Below are 18,539 nucleotides of genomic sequence, written 5' to 3'. Positions count from 1 at the left end.
CTCATGATGAATAATGACAGGAGACGTAAGCACCAAATCAGTTTGTGTTTACTTCAGTACAAATGGATTGAAGAGTCAAGTTCCCCTTGTGTTACGGTGAAGTCATCCAGGACGGGAGGAAGTAATGTTTGTGGTCACTGATGGTAGAAATGATCCTAATATACTAGAGGACATTAGACTAATTAGACTTGGTGTGAGTAATTGGTCACTTTATCCATAGCTTGTTTGGGCAATGTTGTTGGACAAAGCCAATATAGTAAATCACAATTTTGTGTTATTACTGCAGCATTTTACTTTACAATGCATTGTTTTCCTTCTTTTCCCCAGACTCTCCGGAGCTGGTCCCCACCACCACCACACATCTGTCACAACCATCTCAACCTAAGTCATCATGGAGCTAGACTTTGGACACTTTGACGAGCGAGACAAGGCATCCCGTAACCCTCGCGGCGGGCGCCTGAATGGACTTCCCAGCCCTACCCACAGCGCCCACTGCAGCTTCTACCGCACCCGCACTCTGCAGGCCCTCACCAATGAGAAGAAGGCCAAAAAGGTGCGCTTCTACCGCAACGGAGACCGCTACTTCAAGGGCATCGTGTACGCTGTGGCCAACGACCGGTTCCGCACCTTTGACGCGCTCCTGGCCGACCTCACGCGCTCTCTTTCTGACCACATCAACTTGCCGCAAGGTGTCCGCTTCATCTTCACTATTGATGGCATGACCAAGATCGGCTCAATGGATGAGCTAGAGGAAGGTAAGCCTATCTGGTAGGATGCACCGGGCACTTATTATATCTGATTTACTGAGATGAGGGATCATTTGGATCGGGGTTTTCTTGCTCTGCAGTTTCAAGTCGATTTCTGTGCTGAGAAGATTTAAAGCATAACATTTCGAGTTTGGAGATTAGGAGTCTTATGTTTTCGGTCTAGACTCCTGTAATCTCCTCATATGATGTGTGGTCTTCTAATCTGAGTGGTTGCTTTGGGGCAGTCGAGTGACATGGTCCACCTCTCTCAACTTTTTGCACATCGTATATTTTGTTAGGCTGTTAAGAGGAAACCTATATGAGAATTTCTTTAAAAACTAAAATCATGCCTTGTTTGAACTAAACAGCCACATTTGCAAAACACAACCCGTTACTCTTATGAGATTGTATTTCATGAGTCTACCCTTCATAGATTTCTTGAACCTACTGTTAAAGCTGAAAGCAGGTCTTCTATGTTGGCCTTCATTGGACTCGGTTTTTGGGCGTTTAGCTTTAGATTCTGGCAGGGGTTCATACTGAGCCGTAAAGCCAGCTCTCTACGGCTCAGCGTGGGGTAAATGGTTCATTAACAGACGACATTAGCATCAAATTGATTAAAGAAACCTCCAGTCACAATTTTTGGGTTTTTACTGTCAAACGTCTCCTTAGTGGGTGGAAATCCCAATTAAAACTACAAAGTGAAAAGAAAGGAGTTTGTTGTTGTCTATATTTGGTATCGGAAGGCTGATCAGAAGTCATTTACATGCGTACATATTTATGTAACCAAAGATGATTTTAAATTCTGTTTTGGTTATGGAATAAAATCTTTGCTTGGCACCAGACAAGATGATCCATGCATCTGTCTGCCTGAGGAAAGTCCTATTTCAGTGCAACCTTTGCCTAGATGCAGCAACATACATTTTTAGATCAACAACCATCAATCAGATGTTTCTCAAGAATAATTCATAAGACCAGAGTTTAAGCCTTGGTCCACTTTTTTTGAATCGTTCTAAAGAAGTGGGGTGAGGTGGACAAAGTGGACTTGGGGTAAAGTTAGAAGAAAAGCTGCAGCGTAATTTGTTCAAAATGAGATCAACATCTCTGCTCCTTGAGCTGCTTAGGAAAGATAGCTGTGTGTGTGTGTGTGTGTGTGTGTGTGTGTGTGTGTGTGTGTGTGTGTGTGTGTGTGTGTGTGTGTGTGTGTGTGTGTGTGTGTGTGTGTGTGTGTGTGTGTGTGTGTGTGTGTGTGTGTGTGTGTGTGTGTGTGTGTGTGTGTGTGTGTGTGTGTGTGTGTGTGTGTGTGTGCGCGCAGTAAAGACGGGGCAGCACAATAAGCACTGTGGGTGGTGGTGGGGCATTTCATTGTGCTTCCTCTTGTGGGATATAATTAATTACTCAATCTCCTCTGCACTGTATAATCCAGTTCTGTGCCTTTTGTCTTTGTCGTAATTTCTCCACATTTGGCCTAATTGTTGCCTGCTAGATTCCGCTTTTGTCCAAATTCCTCTTTACCTCCGCCTCTTTCCCCCTTCTGCATTTTGCCTCTACTTCAACTTCTCTCCCTGTCTGAGCAAGGACGGCACAGTCTGCTGTAAAGGCTGGAGGTCAATAAATGACGATGAAAATGGAAGATTGTTTAGACGATTGAATGAAGAATCGGCCAATTTAAGAAAAAGGACATTTGTGATGAGGCTGTAGAATATTTGAACTCATTGACAGATTTATATTTTTTTTAACAAAAAAATGGTAATTTCAAAGAATTCTTGGACCTTTTTGATGACTGACTAATGACCAACAAAGAAGTTGGTCAGTCTCACAACAGGCTTCATCTGGAAGGATAGTTGTTAATTTTCAAGTCTAACAACTATCCTGAAGAGAAGGTGAAGTTACTGTATTGCTGTTACTATTGGTGTGTGCGCTAGGAAGCAGGTATTGTTGGATTAATCTGTGTTGTGGTCTCAGAACCTTGAACTTTTTTTTCTTTAACACCAGACAAAGACATGCACCCTTTAATAGTCATTAACGGGAAATCTCGGTTTGTTTCTCGTCTCAAGAGGATTTTGAAATTTACTTTAAACTACAAAATGCTTCCCACATCATCCCAGTTGAATCTAACCATCCAGATACTGTAGTTTTTGTGTTCAGACATCCAATCCAGAGACTCCTGCCGCTCCCTTAATTACGATGGGGATGATTGGCATTTAGTTTGTGGAGCTCTAAGGATCAAGAAATAACATTTTGAAAGCTCAATAGCAACATGTCTCTGCAGAACCAATCTGGTTACTGGAGGCCTGCCTGTGAACAGTTTTTATTGACACCATCTTCAGTATGTGATATTTTCATAAAATTACATTATTTTTGTTGTGACATTAGATCGTTGTTAGAAAGCCCAGAGATTCCTCCACTGGTCTTGATGTCTGATCAATTTAGTTCCTGCAGGTTCAAAGGTTTCTGAGCGAACGCCTCTGGGAGTCTCGGGTGTCTGAGTGGAATAGCTGAGTGTGTTACAACACACTAACCCAATTTTTCTTCTGCCGTCACAGGGGAAAGCTATGTTTGTGCATCGGAGAACATCTACAAGAAGGTCGACTACACAAAGAACGTCAACCCCAACTGGTCCGTGAATGTAAAGGCCTCGGCGAGTCAGAAGAACATGCAGGCCTTTGCTGCCAGAGCTGCCGCCGATGCCAGGGAGGGCAAGGACTTTGTTCGACCCAAGCTGGTGACGGTGATGCGCAGCGGCGTGAAACCACGCAAGGCTGTGCGCATCCTGCTCAATAAGAAAACGGCACACTCCTTCGAGCAGGTGCTCACCGACATCACAGAGGCCATTAAACTTGAAAGTGGCGTGGTCAAGAAGATCTACACACTTGATGGGAAGCAGGTATGTCTTAAGCTTTTAGCCATTGCCCGGCTTACAACATGCTTCCAGGTGAAAGGCAGTGGGTCACATGTGCTGCTGCAAACAAAAGTTTGAAAAACTTACCCTCTAAATAACCCTAAAATCCAAATGTACCAAGCCGCCACAAAAGCCTTTTTTTTTTGTCTGCATTTGAATAATACGGAATAGGGCCCTCTGTTCTAGAACATACTGGAACAAAGGTGCTTCAGTATGTAAGCAAAGTTATCTGCTAGCTAGTAGGAAAATTTGTGGTCAGGGTGAGAACAGTTGATCATTCATATACCCAGCCAGGTATCGGGATCAAGGGAAAGCAGGACACAAAATGATTTGGTTATGAAAAACAATTGAATTGCATCTTCAGTGAATTTATTTAAAGTCATCTACTTTCAAAATGTCCGCCCCTACCTTCGGTCAACAGTGACACGGCAGGTCCATGAGAACCTCGAGCGTCCATGAGAACAACCCGTTTACACAATGACCTTCATTGTCTGCAATCTTTACTCTGACTTTTGTCTGATGCAACATATTCTCCTGTCTTGTGGTTCATGGCATCTGTAACCTGTCCACCAGCCTTTGTTGTGGAGTTAGTTTTTAGGCCATGAGTCTTTCTGTCATTGGAAAGTCCTGGGAAGTTCTGTCTTCCACCCACCATGGTCGTGTACAAAGGGCCAAACCCTGTTTTGTTGTGTTTGATCATCCTGCCCCCATTGTTACTCTCTTTGGGATGGTGAATGCTGGTATTTTAGTAAAATGGTGAGAATACGGTTCTAGGAAAACCTTTACTTCAGCATGTGAAAGTAACGAATATCAACCGGGACGCTGAGGATTTTAAACTTACCCTACTCTTCCAGCTTACAACCCTTGCACTTAACTGAACTCCATACAGCTCAGAATCATTAATCGTACTTTTCTTGTGCATATTTCATGCACAAAGAATTCATGTTTGACATGATATGTCGGGTAGAATATAGCTCTTTTTTTGGTTTGGTTGCTGAGACGCATCCACATTTGGGGCTAAAACATTTTTGAAAGACAATGATCAGCCTGCTGTCATCAGACGGACTTCAAGACAGTAGTTCTATTGGAGATACTGACACATCTTGATTCTTGGCATGAGTTCCCATTGTGAGAGGATGAGGATCGTAATGCAGACATTTCTTTTGCTTTAAAAAAAAAATGCCAAAGTGTCTTTATCGACCTCGACTATTCTCTGGTGTTCAGTTAACGGATCATTTGGCCGTTGTAGTCAAACAGAAATCAGGGCACTCAAATCCCCACGAGAAGAACGGTTTAGTTTCCACTGGCTGACTGTGGGCCGCTAAAACTTGCACTGACTTCAGAACCATATTAAATGCACAAACCTATGAGATTAAAGGTAATGCAGTGTCACCTGAATGAAAACAATTTAGAATAAATGCTAGATTGTATCACCAGCAAACATTGTAACCTCATTAACACACTGGCAATGGTTAACATTTAAACTGGGAAAGATGCACATCAGTCATTCATTATTTCATGGGAAATATTGAAACCCACATCCTGTTGCAATATGTTTGGTTTATAGCTAACTGAATCCCTGGGTAGCTAGTTAGTATTAGTTTAGCTACCTTATTTGCTTACCTGTTGAATTCAACAGCAGAATATATATTTCTTTCTACAGATGTCATAACTTTCTGTTTGACTTTCTGACTTCTGTCCGGTTATAAGGTGTGTTCTCCCAACATAGATGGTATGTAGCACCAGTTAAGCTGCAGCTTGCAGGCAAAAAAATGTTTCCTCGTGTTTTCAGGAGCATATTGTGAGATAATTAAGATAGTTGGCTTGGCAACAGTCACAATTAAACTGTGCTTCATTTCTTGTGTAGGCTAGTACCTCCAATAAAGGTTTACCATGAAGATTAGCAGAGAACGTAATGCGCAATGGGACACGATTGTGATCTCGGCTGAAACAAAAGCCCAAAATGGCGAAAGCTAATCAAATGATCCATATGAAGCACACAAAAAGCTTTAACTTTACCTAAAAGTCACTCCCTGGGGAAGACTATTGTTTTGTCAACACACTGGCTAAGGTAAAAGGACGTGATGTTTTATTCATAGTTGTTATTGGAGCAGCAGGGTCAACCACCTAGAAGGCTGTGGAAAGGTCTGTGAGATGGACCAGCTAATATATCACTTATATCGACAAGTGTGTTACTTTATAAAGTACTAAATACAATGTGTGTATGTGTGTGTGAGTGGTTTAGGTCCAACAAATGGGGTGCAGCATAAAAATTTGGTCATAAATAATTTTCTGTGCATTAGTGAGTGACCTTTCGACTACAATAACATTCAACCACCATGATAAAAATGTATCTCGCAGATAGATGCAGGTATTGATCTATCTTATCTCTTGATAATAACTTAACGCACACCTGTTACTGACTGCACAGATCAAATACCTTTGCTTTCCAGACTATTGTGAGTTGCAGTTAATTAACAGGGGCGGGGATGTGGTAAAACGTGTGTGTGTGTGTGTGTGTGTGTGTGTGTGTGGATACGAACATCTGCTCCTCAGTCCTCTCTTTGATATGGTTAAATGTTCACTAATTCTCCTGTGGGGACCTTTTTCCTGTATTATTCATTACAGATGGACTGGGGATCGAGCCCTGCTGAGGTCCTTTTTTAGGTGTTGCACTTCTTTGTGTCTTGTCCTCTGTATTACTACGGCTGGAATCACATGTGTCTTGGAGGAGGGGAGGTGCGCTGAAATGATAGATGGGGAATTTGATTTTTAATGCCCTCTCCTTGGGGTGCAGTCTGGCTGCCCCAGGTCTCCAACTGTTTTTCCTACAGACACACATGCTTAGATGTTCAAATGTTGTAACCAGCTTATGGAATACGACTTTTCTTCTTATATTCCAGTGTTTTTGTCTTTGTGGTTGGGCTGTGGTTAGGATTGGTTCTTCTTGCCGTGCATTTTTCTCCATGCATTTTTAATATGTTCCCACAAAAATTAATTTAACAGCCACCATATGGTAGCTGTTTCAACCACGAGTATATATCGATTAACTTGTCTTCGCTCTAGATAAAGATGAATTATGTCGTGATTGGTGTCCACTCATCTTGGACTCGTGCCAGTTTCGTTGCAATGCAGCGAAACGTGAGAGACGCTGCAGCGCACATTATTGCGGCGTCTTTGTGTGCAGAGGCACACTGCAGCTGCTCTGTTGGTGGAGGTGATATGGTGGAAGCGATATTGATGCAGTGCCCGCCCCTCCCCGACTCTGCGCCGATTCCTCCTCTTCCCATTCCATTGCGATAGCTGCTGGGACCGGTTGCTAGGAGACCACATCCCAGGCACAAAGAGAGCCCAGCTGGTGTGGACCGGTCTGTCAGATACCACATCCTGTAGTGTAGTGTGAGAGTTTACCATCAATGCAAGCCTCACATGGCATGTTGTTGTTCCATCACGGGGTTTGAATTGGAGGCACGGTGGACTCCATCGTGTTTGCATGTGGAGTTGTAAAGGAACAGTTTGTGGCCGAGATGAAAAGGGTGATTTAGGATTTTAGAGCATCTTTTTTAAATGCCTGCTTTTCACTCTTGATCTTCCTCTTCTTCCCTTTTTAGTGCTGTGCAGACTCTAAAGACAGCCTGCCCTCCTCCTCTTTGTCGGCGTTGTGAACAAAATGACTCCCATTTTCCCCTCAAAAGCTGGTGCTTTTCACTTCAATCAGGAAGGGTGGGGCCGATGGATTCAGGAGTCATTTTTCCATTCTCGGTGCAAACTAGTATCATTTTATTTTCACTGATGGGCAACACTAATTCCCTATGCCTAAAAAGAAAAATACTTGTCTTGATTTGCCCTCGCTGCTTCTACAGGCTACATTAAATCAGAGGGTTTATTTAATTGCTGGCAGCCATTTTGTATTCTTTCCCTTTTTGATGGAGGTGTCTGCATAAGAGAATAGTTCTGATTTGCATTTAAGATCCTCTGCATGTTCGTCTGAAATGCACTTTGGCCGGGTTTTGCATCTGATAGATGCCAAATCCAAATGTAATCTGTGAAATATGTTTACGGTTCACTGGGTTGCAGTGCGATTCGGCAGCATTGCAGAAGGCTCATTATTCTGACCCGGCTTAGAAATGTGCTTTGCATTTAAGTCTTTTAAATCGATGTATCAACAAAGAGCCGCACAGGAAAGGAAATGGATGCTTCGGGCACGCTTTAGGCACGAGGTCACACAGTTATTGTCGGAGAACAAAAGATTCCAATTTTCTTTTTAAAAGTTAACAACTGACGGTAAGAAATTATTCACTGAATAGGAAATGTACACTGCGATGGGTTTAGGGGGCTTCTTAATGTCTACAATAAATCCAGTAATGGGGAAGAAAAGCCTGCTTTCCCTCGGTTATCAGCGCTCTCGCAGTCTGCCTGCTCTTTGCCATGCTGCAGGAGCAGTTGTCATGGCAATAAGCTCCGCTGTGATGGATTCGGTTTGTGACAATGGCTGTAATACGCTGAGTGTGCTCTTTACATCGCGTCTTACCTGCTCGCCCGTCAGCACAGCTCACTGCAGTCACATTTCACACGCGCACACGCACACGCACACACGCGCGAGCGCACGGTGTTGTACAGAAGCAGACAATCGGGCTGACAGAGGGGCGTGGTCGCCATGATGAAGCATGCCGAGCTGGCTTGGTAGCCTGCATGCGTCCTCTGTGCCTGAATTCCCCCCCCCCCCCTCCCCCCTTTTTCCTGCACGAGGACCACATCAACAAGTGAGCATGACCTGCGTGGCAGAAAAGGAAGCACAATTTAATAATGCTCAGGCCACATCAGTCAGCCAAATGGAAAAGCCTGCTTCCTCGGGGGTTGTGGAGGGGTGGTGTTAAAACAACAGCATGCACCAGCTACTCCCCATGATTGTGCAGTTACCGCTGCCTAACGGGCGCATCTGTGCTCCAAATGCATCCGGAGCACCTACAGTAGCACCCAGACACTGTACCAGTGCACCAAGGTCACAGACGGGTCAGGAAGGCAACGATCATCGTTAGAGCGGGACAAATCACTGCTCAAATAGAGGCTGTCTTTATGTTTTTGATCCACTTTTCCCCCCCATAATTATATCCATAAACTGAGCTGTTGCTACAAAAGCAGACAAGCTGTGAAACCGTCTGCTGAAATGGACAAAATGGAGACGCTGCGTGTATTTTGGAGGAATATTCCACTTGGTGCAGAGGCGCTGATATTGATCAGGTCTGTGTGCCTACAGTGAAGGAGTTGGTGTGGGAGTTTACCCATGGGTTTGAAAAGCAAGGTCTTACTGGCTCTTTTTCAGCCTTTCTTTTTTATTTCATTTTTCTTTTGCATGTCTCAGTAAAGCTGAGATTTGTAGTTTTGTCTTTAGGTGCGTGCTTTGCCCTCAACCTCACAGTCCTCTCCTCTGCTAACATAAAGAATACACAGTAGATCAGTGATCCCTTGCAAAGCCACTGTCTGAATCTCAAGATTTGTTTTATTTTCAGCTGACTTGTAAGGAGGCGGAGGGACACACACTGATCTGAGATGAAGCCTCTCTGGTGTCTGTCAGAGCACAGCAGATCAGTATAATCAGTTTTCAGTGTTTGACTTTACTCACTGACCGTTTGCTGACTCTTTAGCGCGGGTGGTACGCCTTTGTGTTCATAATATATGTGTTGATTAGAGTCAAAATGGAGTAATGCAACATCACAAATAGCTTTTCTTCTGCATATAGATCAATTGACATGACTGTGTGGAGTCTGAGGATTCTCCTGGTCCAGTATCTGTTGAATATCTGTTGTTCATTCATCATTGGCTCTGACTGTGCTGCTGAAGTCAAAGACGAGCAGCTGCTTGCATAAGACAAAGGATGCAGGAGCTTTGTTTGAGGATGTTTCCTGCAGCTTCACACACGAGCTGTTGCAAGGAACTGCGGTTTGATTACTGACCTGAGATATTTCATTTGTTGCGCAGACCAAGTGGTTTAACAGTCTGGCATTGATTTAGGTTCAGTTTGAGTTACATGGGGAATGCTGGCCTTAACAGAATATATACATCTTACCATATATTTGACAGAAAACCGAGGCTCTGCCCTGCCCTGATTATGACTGTTGTTTTATTACACATATTGTCGCCATGACGTTTCCCATCTATAGTGAAATATTGCCTCTCTGCAAGCAGAGGAGGGCGATATGTTATTCGCTTCACAACGTGCATTAATGTTTAATGATGCTGGATAAAATTGGTATTTGGTTAATTTATTAGATTGACTTCAGAGGTGATGTTGTGGTCAATTTCACTGTAGCTTGTTACCTTGTGGTTTGATGAATGAATCCTATAAAAGGTGAAACATCTGAGGTAAATCCCAGACGTTTTCTGTTTCGTAGAACACATGCTGAATTGGAAAAACTGTCCATTGAGCACCGCAAGGAGAAACTATAGAAACTACACTAACTTGTGGCCCTCTCACTTTCCACCGGGAAGTTAACAATCACAGCGCGCGACTGCTGCGACCTAATGAAATGTCTGGACGGTCAGCCAGAGTCGGGCCAAAGGAACCCTGAATAATTCAGTTGTTGTAGTTGGTGGATCCCTGCATAGCTGTTGGTGGTTTTTAAGGGGTCATGTGGTCCGGACAGCTGGTGAGGCAGAGATTAGGGAAGGGCTTGGTGGGACTGAGGGTGAGGGGCACCTGCATTCTGGAAGGAGCCAGTTTTACAGAAAACCCCACCGGCCTTGCTCCAATAAACAAACAAATGTTTCTTTATATAAGATATACACAGTGACTGATGTGTGGATTGCATGTGCAATATGTAAATCTGCAATATGGCAGGGTTTTTTGAGAACCTGATGGCATCATTTCTTCTCATATTGTCCTTTTCCGCTGCCAGGTGGGTCTCTGACGCAGTCGACTGACCTTTTCAAATCGAGAGCAGATGCTTCTTAACCTGTATCCGAATGTCCCCGAGACGGCCTGCCCTTTCCTCACTGCAGCCATGTTTCAAAGGGACGCTGACATTTTACACTTGATCTGATCACATGCAAAGCAGAGCTGTTTTCCCCCCACACAACAGCTCTATCAACTGTAGGCAGATCTGTCAGGCCAAAATTCGCTGCGACAGTTGACCCATGATGGGCATCCCGTGTGAGAGGAGACGCAAATGCCTGATGATGCGGTTTAGTCAGTCGGTTGTGCACATGCAGGCCAGGTTTTGGTGAGTGTCTGAGGGACATTGGCTACACATTCATTATTTGTGGGCTTAATGATTCAAGGAGCACCGGTTAAAGATCTGCACTGTAACTGTACAGATAATGTGGAACTTAAGTGATCATTACAGGGAATAGGATTAGTGGGATTGCTTAGAAGGATTCAATGTTTTTTGATACGGAGTCTTAATGCTTTCTGAAACGCATGTTATCTTAGAGCATGCTATGTTTGCACCCTGGTCACCCTGCTTCTCAATGTTTCTTTCTAAAAGTTCCCTTTGCAAAAATACAAAACCCAACATGCAGCATCTTTGTTTTGTGGGATTTCTATTGGATCTCCTCTCAGGTGGGGCTGCCAGTCAGAAACCACCAGAGAAGACTAGAGTCCTCATTCCGAATGGAGATTCTGTTAAAGGAGATTAAGGTAGCAGTCTGTTGGATAAACACTTTATCCCTTTAATCAGCTCTGTTCTTAAAGCTATTAAAACATAGACCAGCCTCTCCTCTCCTCCACCCGCTGGCCTTGTGGGGGGGGGGGGGGGGAAGAGCACTTCCTTTTAATGCTTATGATTCACCGTCGGGTCCACTCCTGCCACAAAACCGTTTAACCTAATGAAAGTAACTTCTATCTAATCTCTTGATAATGAGCACGGAAGAAGACTAACATTTGCAGCCTTTTAAATTTAGGCTTGAAAACCAATTAGATCTTGATCCCTGGAGTCAAAGCACCATCTCTGTACCACTGCAGGGATCTTTCAGGCCTGTATGCAGGGAATCTTGTTGGGCACAGAGAGAGAGAGGTACAGCTGTTGGATGCCTCGCCTGCGAGTCACCACCACACACTTTTAGCTTGTCTAGCAGGACAGAGAATCAACATGGCAGCTGCTGGGGTGGGGTGTTCCCAATTTATCTGCAGCTCATAGTTTGCATGTGTACCACAAAGGAAACCATGATGCATCCGGACTATCCTGGCGACCGTCCCAACACGGGGTACTATAGTCTCTCCGGTCATGGACTTCATCAGAGAGACCAGCAAGAGAGTCTCGAGTCAGTGAGAGTCTTGTGTTTTTAGAAAAATTAGCCCTGTGAATAAAGACGGCGAGTCACGTAGTTCAATTCAATTAGTTCATTTGTCTTGAGCCAATAATTCCAGCGAGAAATAACAAATGGCGACTGGTGTTGACAGCTGAACTGGAAATGAGGCGGAGATGCTTTGTAATGAATCTCATCTACACCAGGAAAAAAAAACAAGCAAGGGGAAACGAAGCTTTTTGACTTGAATGGCTGTAATAGGCGTGCCTGAGCTGTTAACGGGGCCTGTATAATGGAGAGGAGAAGGTGTGGCCCAAAGACATCTGGCCTCTCAGGCCATATTGTGTCAACAGCTGCTATAGAGTGAAAAAAGACCCCGGGAGAAGCAAGTTGAATCATTTGAACATTACGGCAAAGGTGTAACATTATACTCTCTGTTTGGTCTTTTTTGTGCCTTTTGTGTTTTGTTACATGCAGCTACTGTAGCTAAAGGCATGTTAACATGACAAGTGAACACAAAGGTGGGTTAGCTCTCTAAATCCTTTGGCTGGCAGACACTGAAGACTTTACTCAGTGAATTAATCCACATACGGCTGTGTGTGTTTACAGAGTTCATCGTTTTTTTTATTATTAATGGAATGTAATCAACATTTTAGTCTCTGACATCAAGTCTGAGCACATCGTCCATGGGGCTTCTTCTCTACAGCTGTTAGCAACGCTTCATCATGCTGGAAATACCTGTATGGATTACATTTTTAATGAATCATTTCAAATGCACTTTATTAAATTATGAATAATAACAACATAAGCATAGGCATGTTAGCATGGTGGTGTTAGCCTTTAGCTCAAAGCACTGCTGTAAGTACACTTGGAGCTACACTAAACGATGATGATGATGCCAGATTATTAAGGGTCTCACGTTTTCTGTCTTCTGGCTTCACAGGTCACCTGCCTTCAAGATTTCTTTGGAGAGGACGATGTCTTCATTGCATGTGGACCAGAGAAATTCCGCTACGCCCAGGACGACTTCTCTCTGGATGTGAACGGTGAGCGTGACGGAATTAGTCTGTATTTTACATCTTAGGCATAGTCGGACATGGCGGTGAACGGTTTACCAGCTTTGTGAAATATTATTGTGAAAACCCATGATAAACACACGGTGTGAGCTTTGTAATAATCATGCGGCGATATCGACAAAAAGACGGTAAAACATTAAAGCTGTGAGAAGGTTCTTGAAATGTTTAACGGCGAATCCATTCATGCATTTGAGCCCCTAAAATGAATTGTGTCAAATGAAAATGTCCACATAGATCAGTGTACCATCAGGGGCTCTTTTGACTTATCATAATGGATTTCTTTTTTTTTTTCTGTAAAAGATGTTCATTCACGTACAAAGCTGTGTGCTTGTTTGAAGTGAGGAGAAAAATGATTTATGTGAGAGGGAGGCCGAGAAGGAGAGGAGTCTGTTATCTGCAGCCAGCAGAAGGGTTAAGAAAAAAAAAAAAAGGTAGAGGAGAAGAAGAGACATTAATCTGTCCGGTGACGGGTTTAGGCCAGCTGATCTTTTGGTGCTGATACTGCTGAGAAGTCGGGGAGAGAAAATGTAAAAACCAATCCTCTCACAGAGTCTCTCTGCTCCCCTCAGACCTGGAAAAACCTAATTTTAACAACTTCCACCTAATGTCCCCTCCTCGAATAGTTCAGTATCTTCTAAATGTCTTTTAATCTTAAAAGCGCTGATACAGAGCTGATTTGTCATTACGCTTCCCTTCATCCAGTCTCTTCCCCCCCCAGTTCCTTGTCTTGGTAGAGTGGAGATGCCAGTACATTTATAATGATCTAGGTTCTTTCCTTTCAGAATACCCCTCCCAGTCCCCCAATGGAACCAAACCTATATTGTTTCATTTAGTCTATAATAACCTTGGGGCAATACTAGATAAAATGGCTGAGAGTCTGGAGCATCCAGACATCCCTGAGTAGAGGAGAGAGCCGTGTCTGTGATACATTACATTAGGACACACTGATGATCACTCTGGATGATGATTTTATGGTTAAATCCTGACGTTTTGTGAGGTGACTCTCCCAACAACAACGATGAAATGATGAATTTCTTTTGATGCGTTTTCAATATATGTTTGAGATATGCAAAAGCCAGAGACACACATGCCTTCAAATGTATTTTTTTCCCCTTTCTTCTACTGACGCAGCTTTTAAGCTTGTTTTGGCAGTATTACCTAAATAGATTTATATCCCTTGTGGTTATTTTTCACCCTCCTTATGTTAAGTTGAAGCCCGTGATGGACGTGCAGACAGAGAGGAGGACGTGCGTACCTGCAGCTCTTGTTTATGCAGCGACAACGTCAGTTGAAGCTGAGAGGGACCCTGCGCAGGTAGACTCTGGGATATTTAGAGACCACCGAGTAGACGAGACAAGCTGCCAGTCTGAAGCATTGTCAGCGGCTCGGTGGCACACCTTGCAAACGACGGCGTGCGAATGTGCATCTGTATCCGCCGGTGTGTGAAGGTTAGGAGAGAGAAGACAGACGTGGTGCGATCCCCGGAGACGGCGGGAGGACAGAGAGTATAATTAGCATCAAAAGTGGAAGAGAGCAGGGAGGGGGGAGGAAAGAGAGAGCCTGGCAGTACAAACAGGAGGAGGGGGGGGGGGGGGGGATGCAGAGGGAGGAGTAGCCATGTCTGGAGTCTGTCTTCCCTGATTTTATACAGTGACCCAGAATACTCTGCATACATTTCTACATGATTTGTATAAACACTCATTGTTGTGTGCATGAATTCATAAGCAACACTCTTGAATAATAGCCAATAAAACTCAGAACTACAAAGATGGCAATCAAACCATTCACAGTGATGGTTGGGAATTGTTCAGTGCCATTTCCAGTAAGATATCATCATCAAAATACTTAACTTTAAGTATAATGTCCCGTTTCACAAAGGAAGCAACATTTCTCAAATATTAAATGTTGTCTAAACACAAGCAGTCAAACTTTGACTTTACCTAAATACAACCAATAGAAAAAGCCAGTTTGTTATTATATGCTGTATATCATCGTAAACTATGATGCCATAGTAGATGCCAATACCACTTTTCTCTACTTTTCGTTGCTCAGTGCCAACATAGTAGACACATTTTGGTCGGTGTTTGATTTATAATTAAAGTCTACCAAGCTGCTGCTGATTGTCTTGCTTCAGCGCGTTCAACAATCAAAATAATCCATTCTAGTTGACACATCTGTGCACAATGTGGCCCTCATTGACCATTTTAAAAGCCTTTGTCTTCACAAGAGACATTCTGCAGAAAGTGGATTCTTCACGTTTGTTGTATTTTATGCTTCTCCACTTTAGTCCCGCTTATTTTCCGCCTCCTTATCGTGCTTGTACACAAAATAATTAATTTACCCATTTCACATTATCAAGTTAGCACCATAGTCAGAACCATGATTTGAAAGGTCTGTTAATACAAATTATAAAAACACTCACCTCTAGTATTATTTAGCCATGTGGTATCTAGGTAGAGCTTAAACTCGTATTTTAGACAGAACTTCACCACCAAACAGGAACACATGCAGTTCACTCTTTTAATTTGGGGAGATGTGATGTTTTCTAACTGTCTTTGCGCTTCTTTCCACAGAATGCAGGGTGATGAAGGGAGCCAAAGTTCAACATGGTTCAATTAAGAGTCCTGGTCCGATCAGGCGCATGAAGTCTCCTGCTGAATCAAGTGAGCCTGTTATTACCTCACCCACACTGCAGTGCTTCCTGGTTTTAAAGTACAGCAGACATTGACCTCATCTTCTTCTTCTACAAAACAAAGACAGCTGTTGGAATATACCAACAGCTGTAGAAAGAACTCGTACATAAAAATGAGCAGCTCTTTGTGCCGGTCTGTTTGCAGACCTCGACCGTTGACCTTACCCTGTTAGGATGGTTAACATGAGGAAGGAGTTCTCCTTTAGGATCAATAGGGTATGAATCCCAATCAAGCTTGCTTCCAATGAGCAAATTGCAGCGATGCTAATGATTTATTTTTTTCGCCTATAATCTTCATTTTGTTGTAGACGACTGGGCAGAGAAGGAGTTCAAATCCTGGTTCCTCTCTGTGTTTTCTGGAGTCGGACTGTTGTTACTGGGGGGTCCAAACAACATCAGCTCCTTAATCTCACTACAACACCTCCTAAAACCCTCTAATGCTGGAGCAGTGGAACAGTACAAACCAGCCTTTTAGTCACTGAGGCTATCTGATTAGATTTAGAATAATGTTGCGCTTGCAGTTTCCTTAAAAAAAAACTAAAAAAATACATGAATAAAACATGAAAAGTAAACAAAGGCGGTGTAAACAGCTTTCAGCTGTTTGTTTGACAATCAGCCATTTTAACATTTGATAATATCCAGGAGGCAGTAGAACATAATAGACACTGGTGCCTGCTCGAGCTTGAGTCTTTTATGTGAACAACAGCTTTTAACACTGGAAAAAAGTGCTGTACCTCTTTGTTACAATGCTGTCTGAGTTCATGTAGCTGCACCTTCAGCTGGTTGGTGCCATGAAATCTGATCGGGTTCAGACATGAGGGGGGGGGAAAAAAGCAGTTTTCTTCCACAGCTTTCACCTAAACTATGAACACTGGAGAAAAGAGAAACTCATGTTTCACATAACTGGTTGAAGTTATGCATGAGCTAGATTTTTAATTTTAAAAATTGCATTAGTTCTCCCGCTAGTTATCGTTTTGCACCATGATGGCACACCCACATAGAGGTTTCACGTGTTCTTAAAGCCTGTGAAAGTATGAGCAGTGTGACGGTGTCTCTCAAACAGTGTGACAGACACAGCAGGTGAGTTACTACATCCCCTGGAGGATAAATGCAGAGCGTTGATGTTCAGAGTTGGTGGCAGCAGATAGTCCACAGTTATTGTTTCACGCCACTTTACACCATAAGTGGGGGGGTTGGTCGTCTCCAGCACTGCGGGGCTCCTCAGTCCTCCAGCGGTCTTGAATATTTTATTGATTACTGATGGGGCTGACCGGCCTCTAAAACAGCAGATGGTTGGCCAACATGCTGGGGAGGCAGTAAACTGTTGAGCATTCATCACCTCTGTGATACCTGAGAGGTCAGCAGGGCGAGAATGGGGTCGTGACCGATGAAACGTCTGTGACTTGCGTTTGTTAACCTGGATTACTACTCATGAGACATGGAAACAAATGATTTCTTCTCTTTTTCTTTTTATGGGGTGTGGAAGGTTACTTTTTAGTATGAATGTCATATATTATTTGAATGTGCCGCACCTTCTTACCTGCACTGTCTTCAACCTCTGACATCTAAAAAAAAACTGCAACAGGGTGCACTGGGTTTAATGAGTTAAATACATTGAAGGTGTGTTTGTCATGGTCCTGTGATGGAAGCCTTCAATGAAACAAAGTAATCTTCAATTAAACCCTTCCCCTCACTGGAATGAGTTTTCTACAGAGGAAGAATAAGTCTAAATGTAGAAATCTGGAGGCAAACCCTGGACAATGTGGTCAACGTTGCTGTATATAGAGAAAAGGTTACTCTCTCATTGCTGCAGCTGAATGTTTGGTTTCTAAATGAAACAGCTGCACTCTCTGTTCTGTATTAAGTGGGAGAGCTGTTCATGTTTAGATATACAGGTTTTAAGATTCCAAGATAATAGGACTTGTGATTTCAGGTTTGTCCTTTTTAAAGTGTTTAAATGGCTTGTAAAGTCCACATTTGTAAATCTGGCTGAGGTAGTGGCATTAAGTTGGTTAACAATGAAGCGTTCTGCTTTCAACACTCATTGGCTCAAATTTACACCGGCCATCTGGCTCATAGACTTCACAATTCTTTTCATCTCTTCAAAAACAAAAACTCTTTTAAAGCACTTAACACACACAACTACATCCAATCGCTCTGCTCATAGATATAAACACAATGTTCCACACTGAGGGACTCCTAGCAACGTGGCAGGACGCAGAGTGAGTGAATAAAATGCCGTCTAACAAACACGGAGCTCGTCGGCCACCTAGACCTGGACCGCCAGCGTCCCCCGTACGCTGAAGCCAAATGAGGCCACAGTTCAGGAATGACTTTCCTCCAGAGCCAAGAAAAAGAAGTTCAGGCCTCTCTTCATCTACACTACTGTTTACCTCTTCTTCTTTTTTTCTCCTTCATCCCTCTCCTCTTTGTGGGCTCTCTCAGCCAACGGGACGGGCTCCAGCAGCCAACTCTCCACCCCCAACAGTCCAGTCCTCGTCAACAAGCAGAAGGTACCCTCTCCTCTCTCCCTCTCCTCAACCCTTCATCTTTGTGTCTGTTTCGTTTTTTGCTCTTAACAGTGAATTTACACATGTGATTTTGCAGGATCTCTACTTGCCCTTATCTCTGGATGATGAGGACTCTCTCGGCGAATCGATGTAGACTCCTGCAGCCTGCGTCCTTTTTGGCCTGAAACACAGAAGTTTTTATACCTCTGCTGTTTTCCACTTTTACTCACAGTGCCACCTGTTGTCTAGGAGAACCATTCTTTCTCTTTTTAAGGCATTAGCCTCCAGGGCTATGACACCATTTGCTGCTTGAGAATAACACAAACCCAGTTTTTCTTTTTATTTCTTATTAAATCAGTTTCGACCACGTTA

General features: G+C 43.4%; 1 protein-coding gene across 1 annotated transcript; it reads left to right on the top strand.

Moving 5' to 3' along the window:
* The first annotated feature begins 391 nt into the window (after positions 1-391).
* LOC142960715 (neuronal migration protein doublecortin-like) lies at positions 392-18,321 on the top strand. Its single transcript, XM_076102692.1, has 6 exons — positions 392-755; positions 3,290-3,630; positions 12,833-12,935; positions 15,539-15,628; positions 18,103-18,170; positions 18,265-18,321. The coding sequence occupies exons 1-6, from the start codon at positions 392-394 to the stop codon at positions 18,319-18,321; spliced, it is 1,023 nt and encodes a 340-aa protein (XP_075958807.1).
* The last annotated feature ends 218 nt before the right edge of the window (positions 18,322-18,539 follow it).

Source organism: Anarhichas minor, unplaced genomic scaffold (genome assembly GCF_050575085.1).
Source record: "Anarhichas minor isolate MPS153535 unplaced genomic scaffold, ASM5057508v1 ptg000027l, whole genome shotgun sequence".
NCBI classification, from domain to species: domain Eukaryota; kingdom Metazoa; phylum Chordata; class Actinopteri; order Perciformes; family Anarhichadidae; genus Anarhichas; species Anarhichas minor.
Note: the sequence above shows the minus strand (reverse complement) of the source record. Positions and strands in the feature narration are given on the sequence as shown.

What these genes read in the sequence shown, in the direction of transcription:
- LOC142960715 (XM_076102692.1), top strand. Translation starts at nt 392, where the DNA reads ATGGAGCTAGACTTTGGACACTTTGACGAGCGAGACAAGGCATCCCGT. An exon ending in CTTCTCTCTGGATGTGAACG is followed by an intron (nt 12,936 to 15,538) that starts GTGAGCGTGACG and finishes TTCTTTCCACAG; the next exon opens with AATGCAGGGTGATGAAGGGA. An exon ending in GAAGTCTCCTGCTGAATCAA is followed by an intron (nt 15,629 to 18,102) that starts GTGAGCCTGTTA and finishes GGGCTCTCTCAG; the next exon opens with CCAACGGGACGGGCTCCAGC.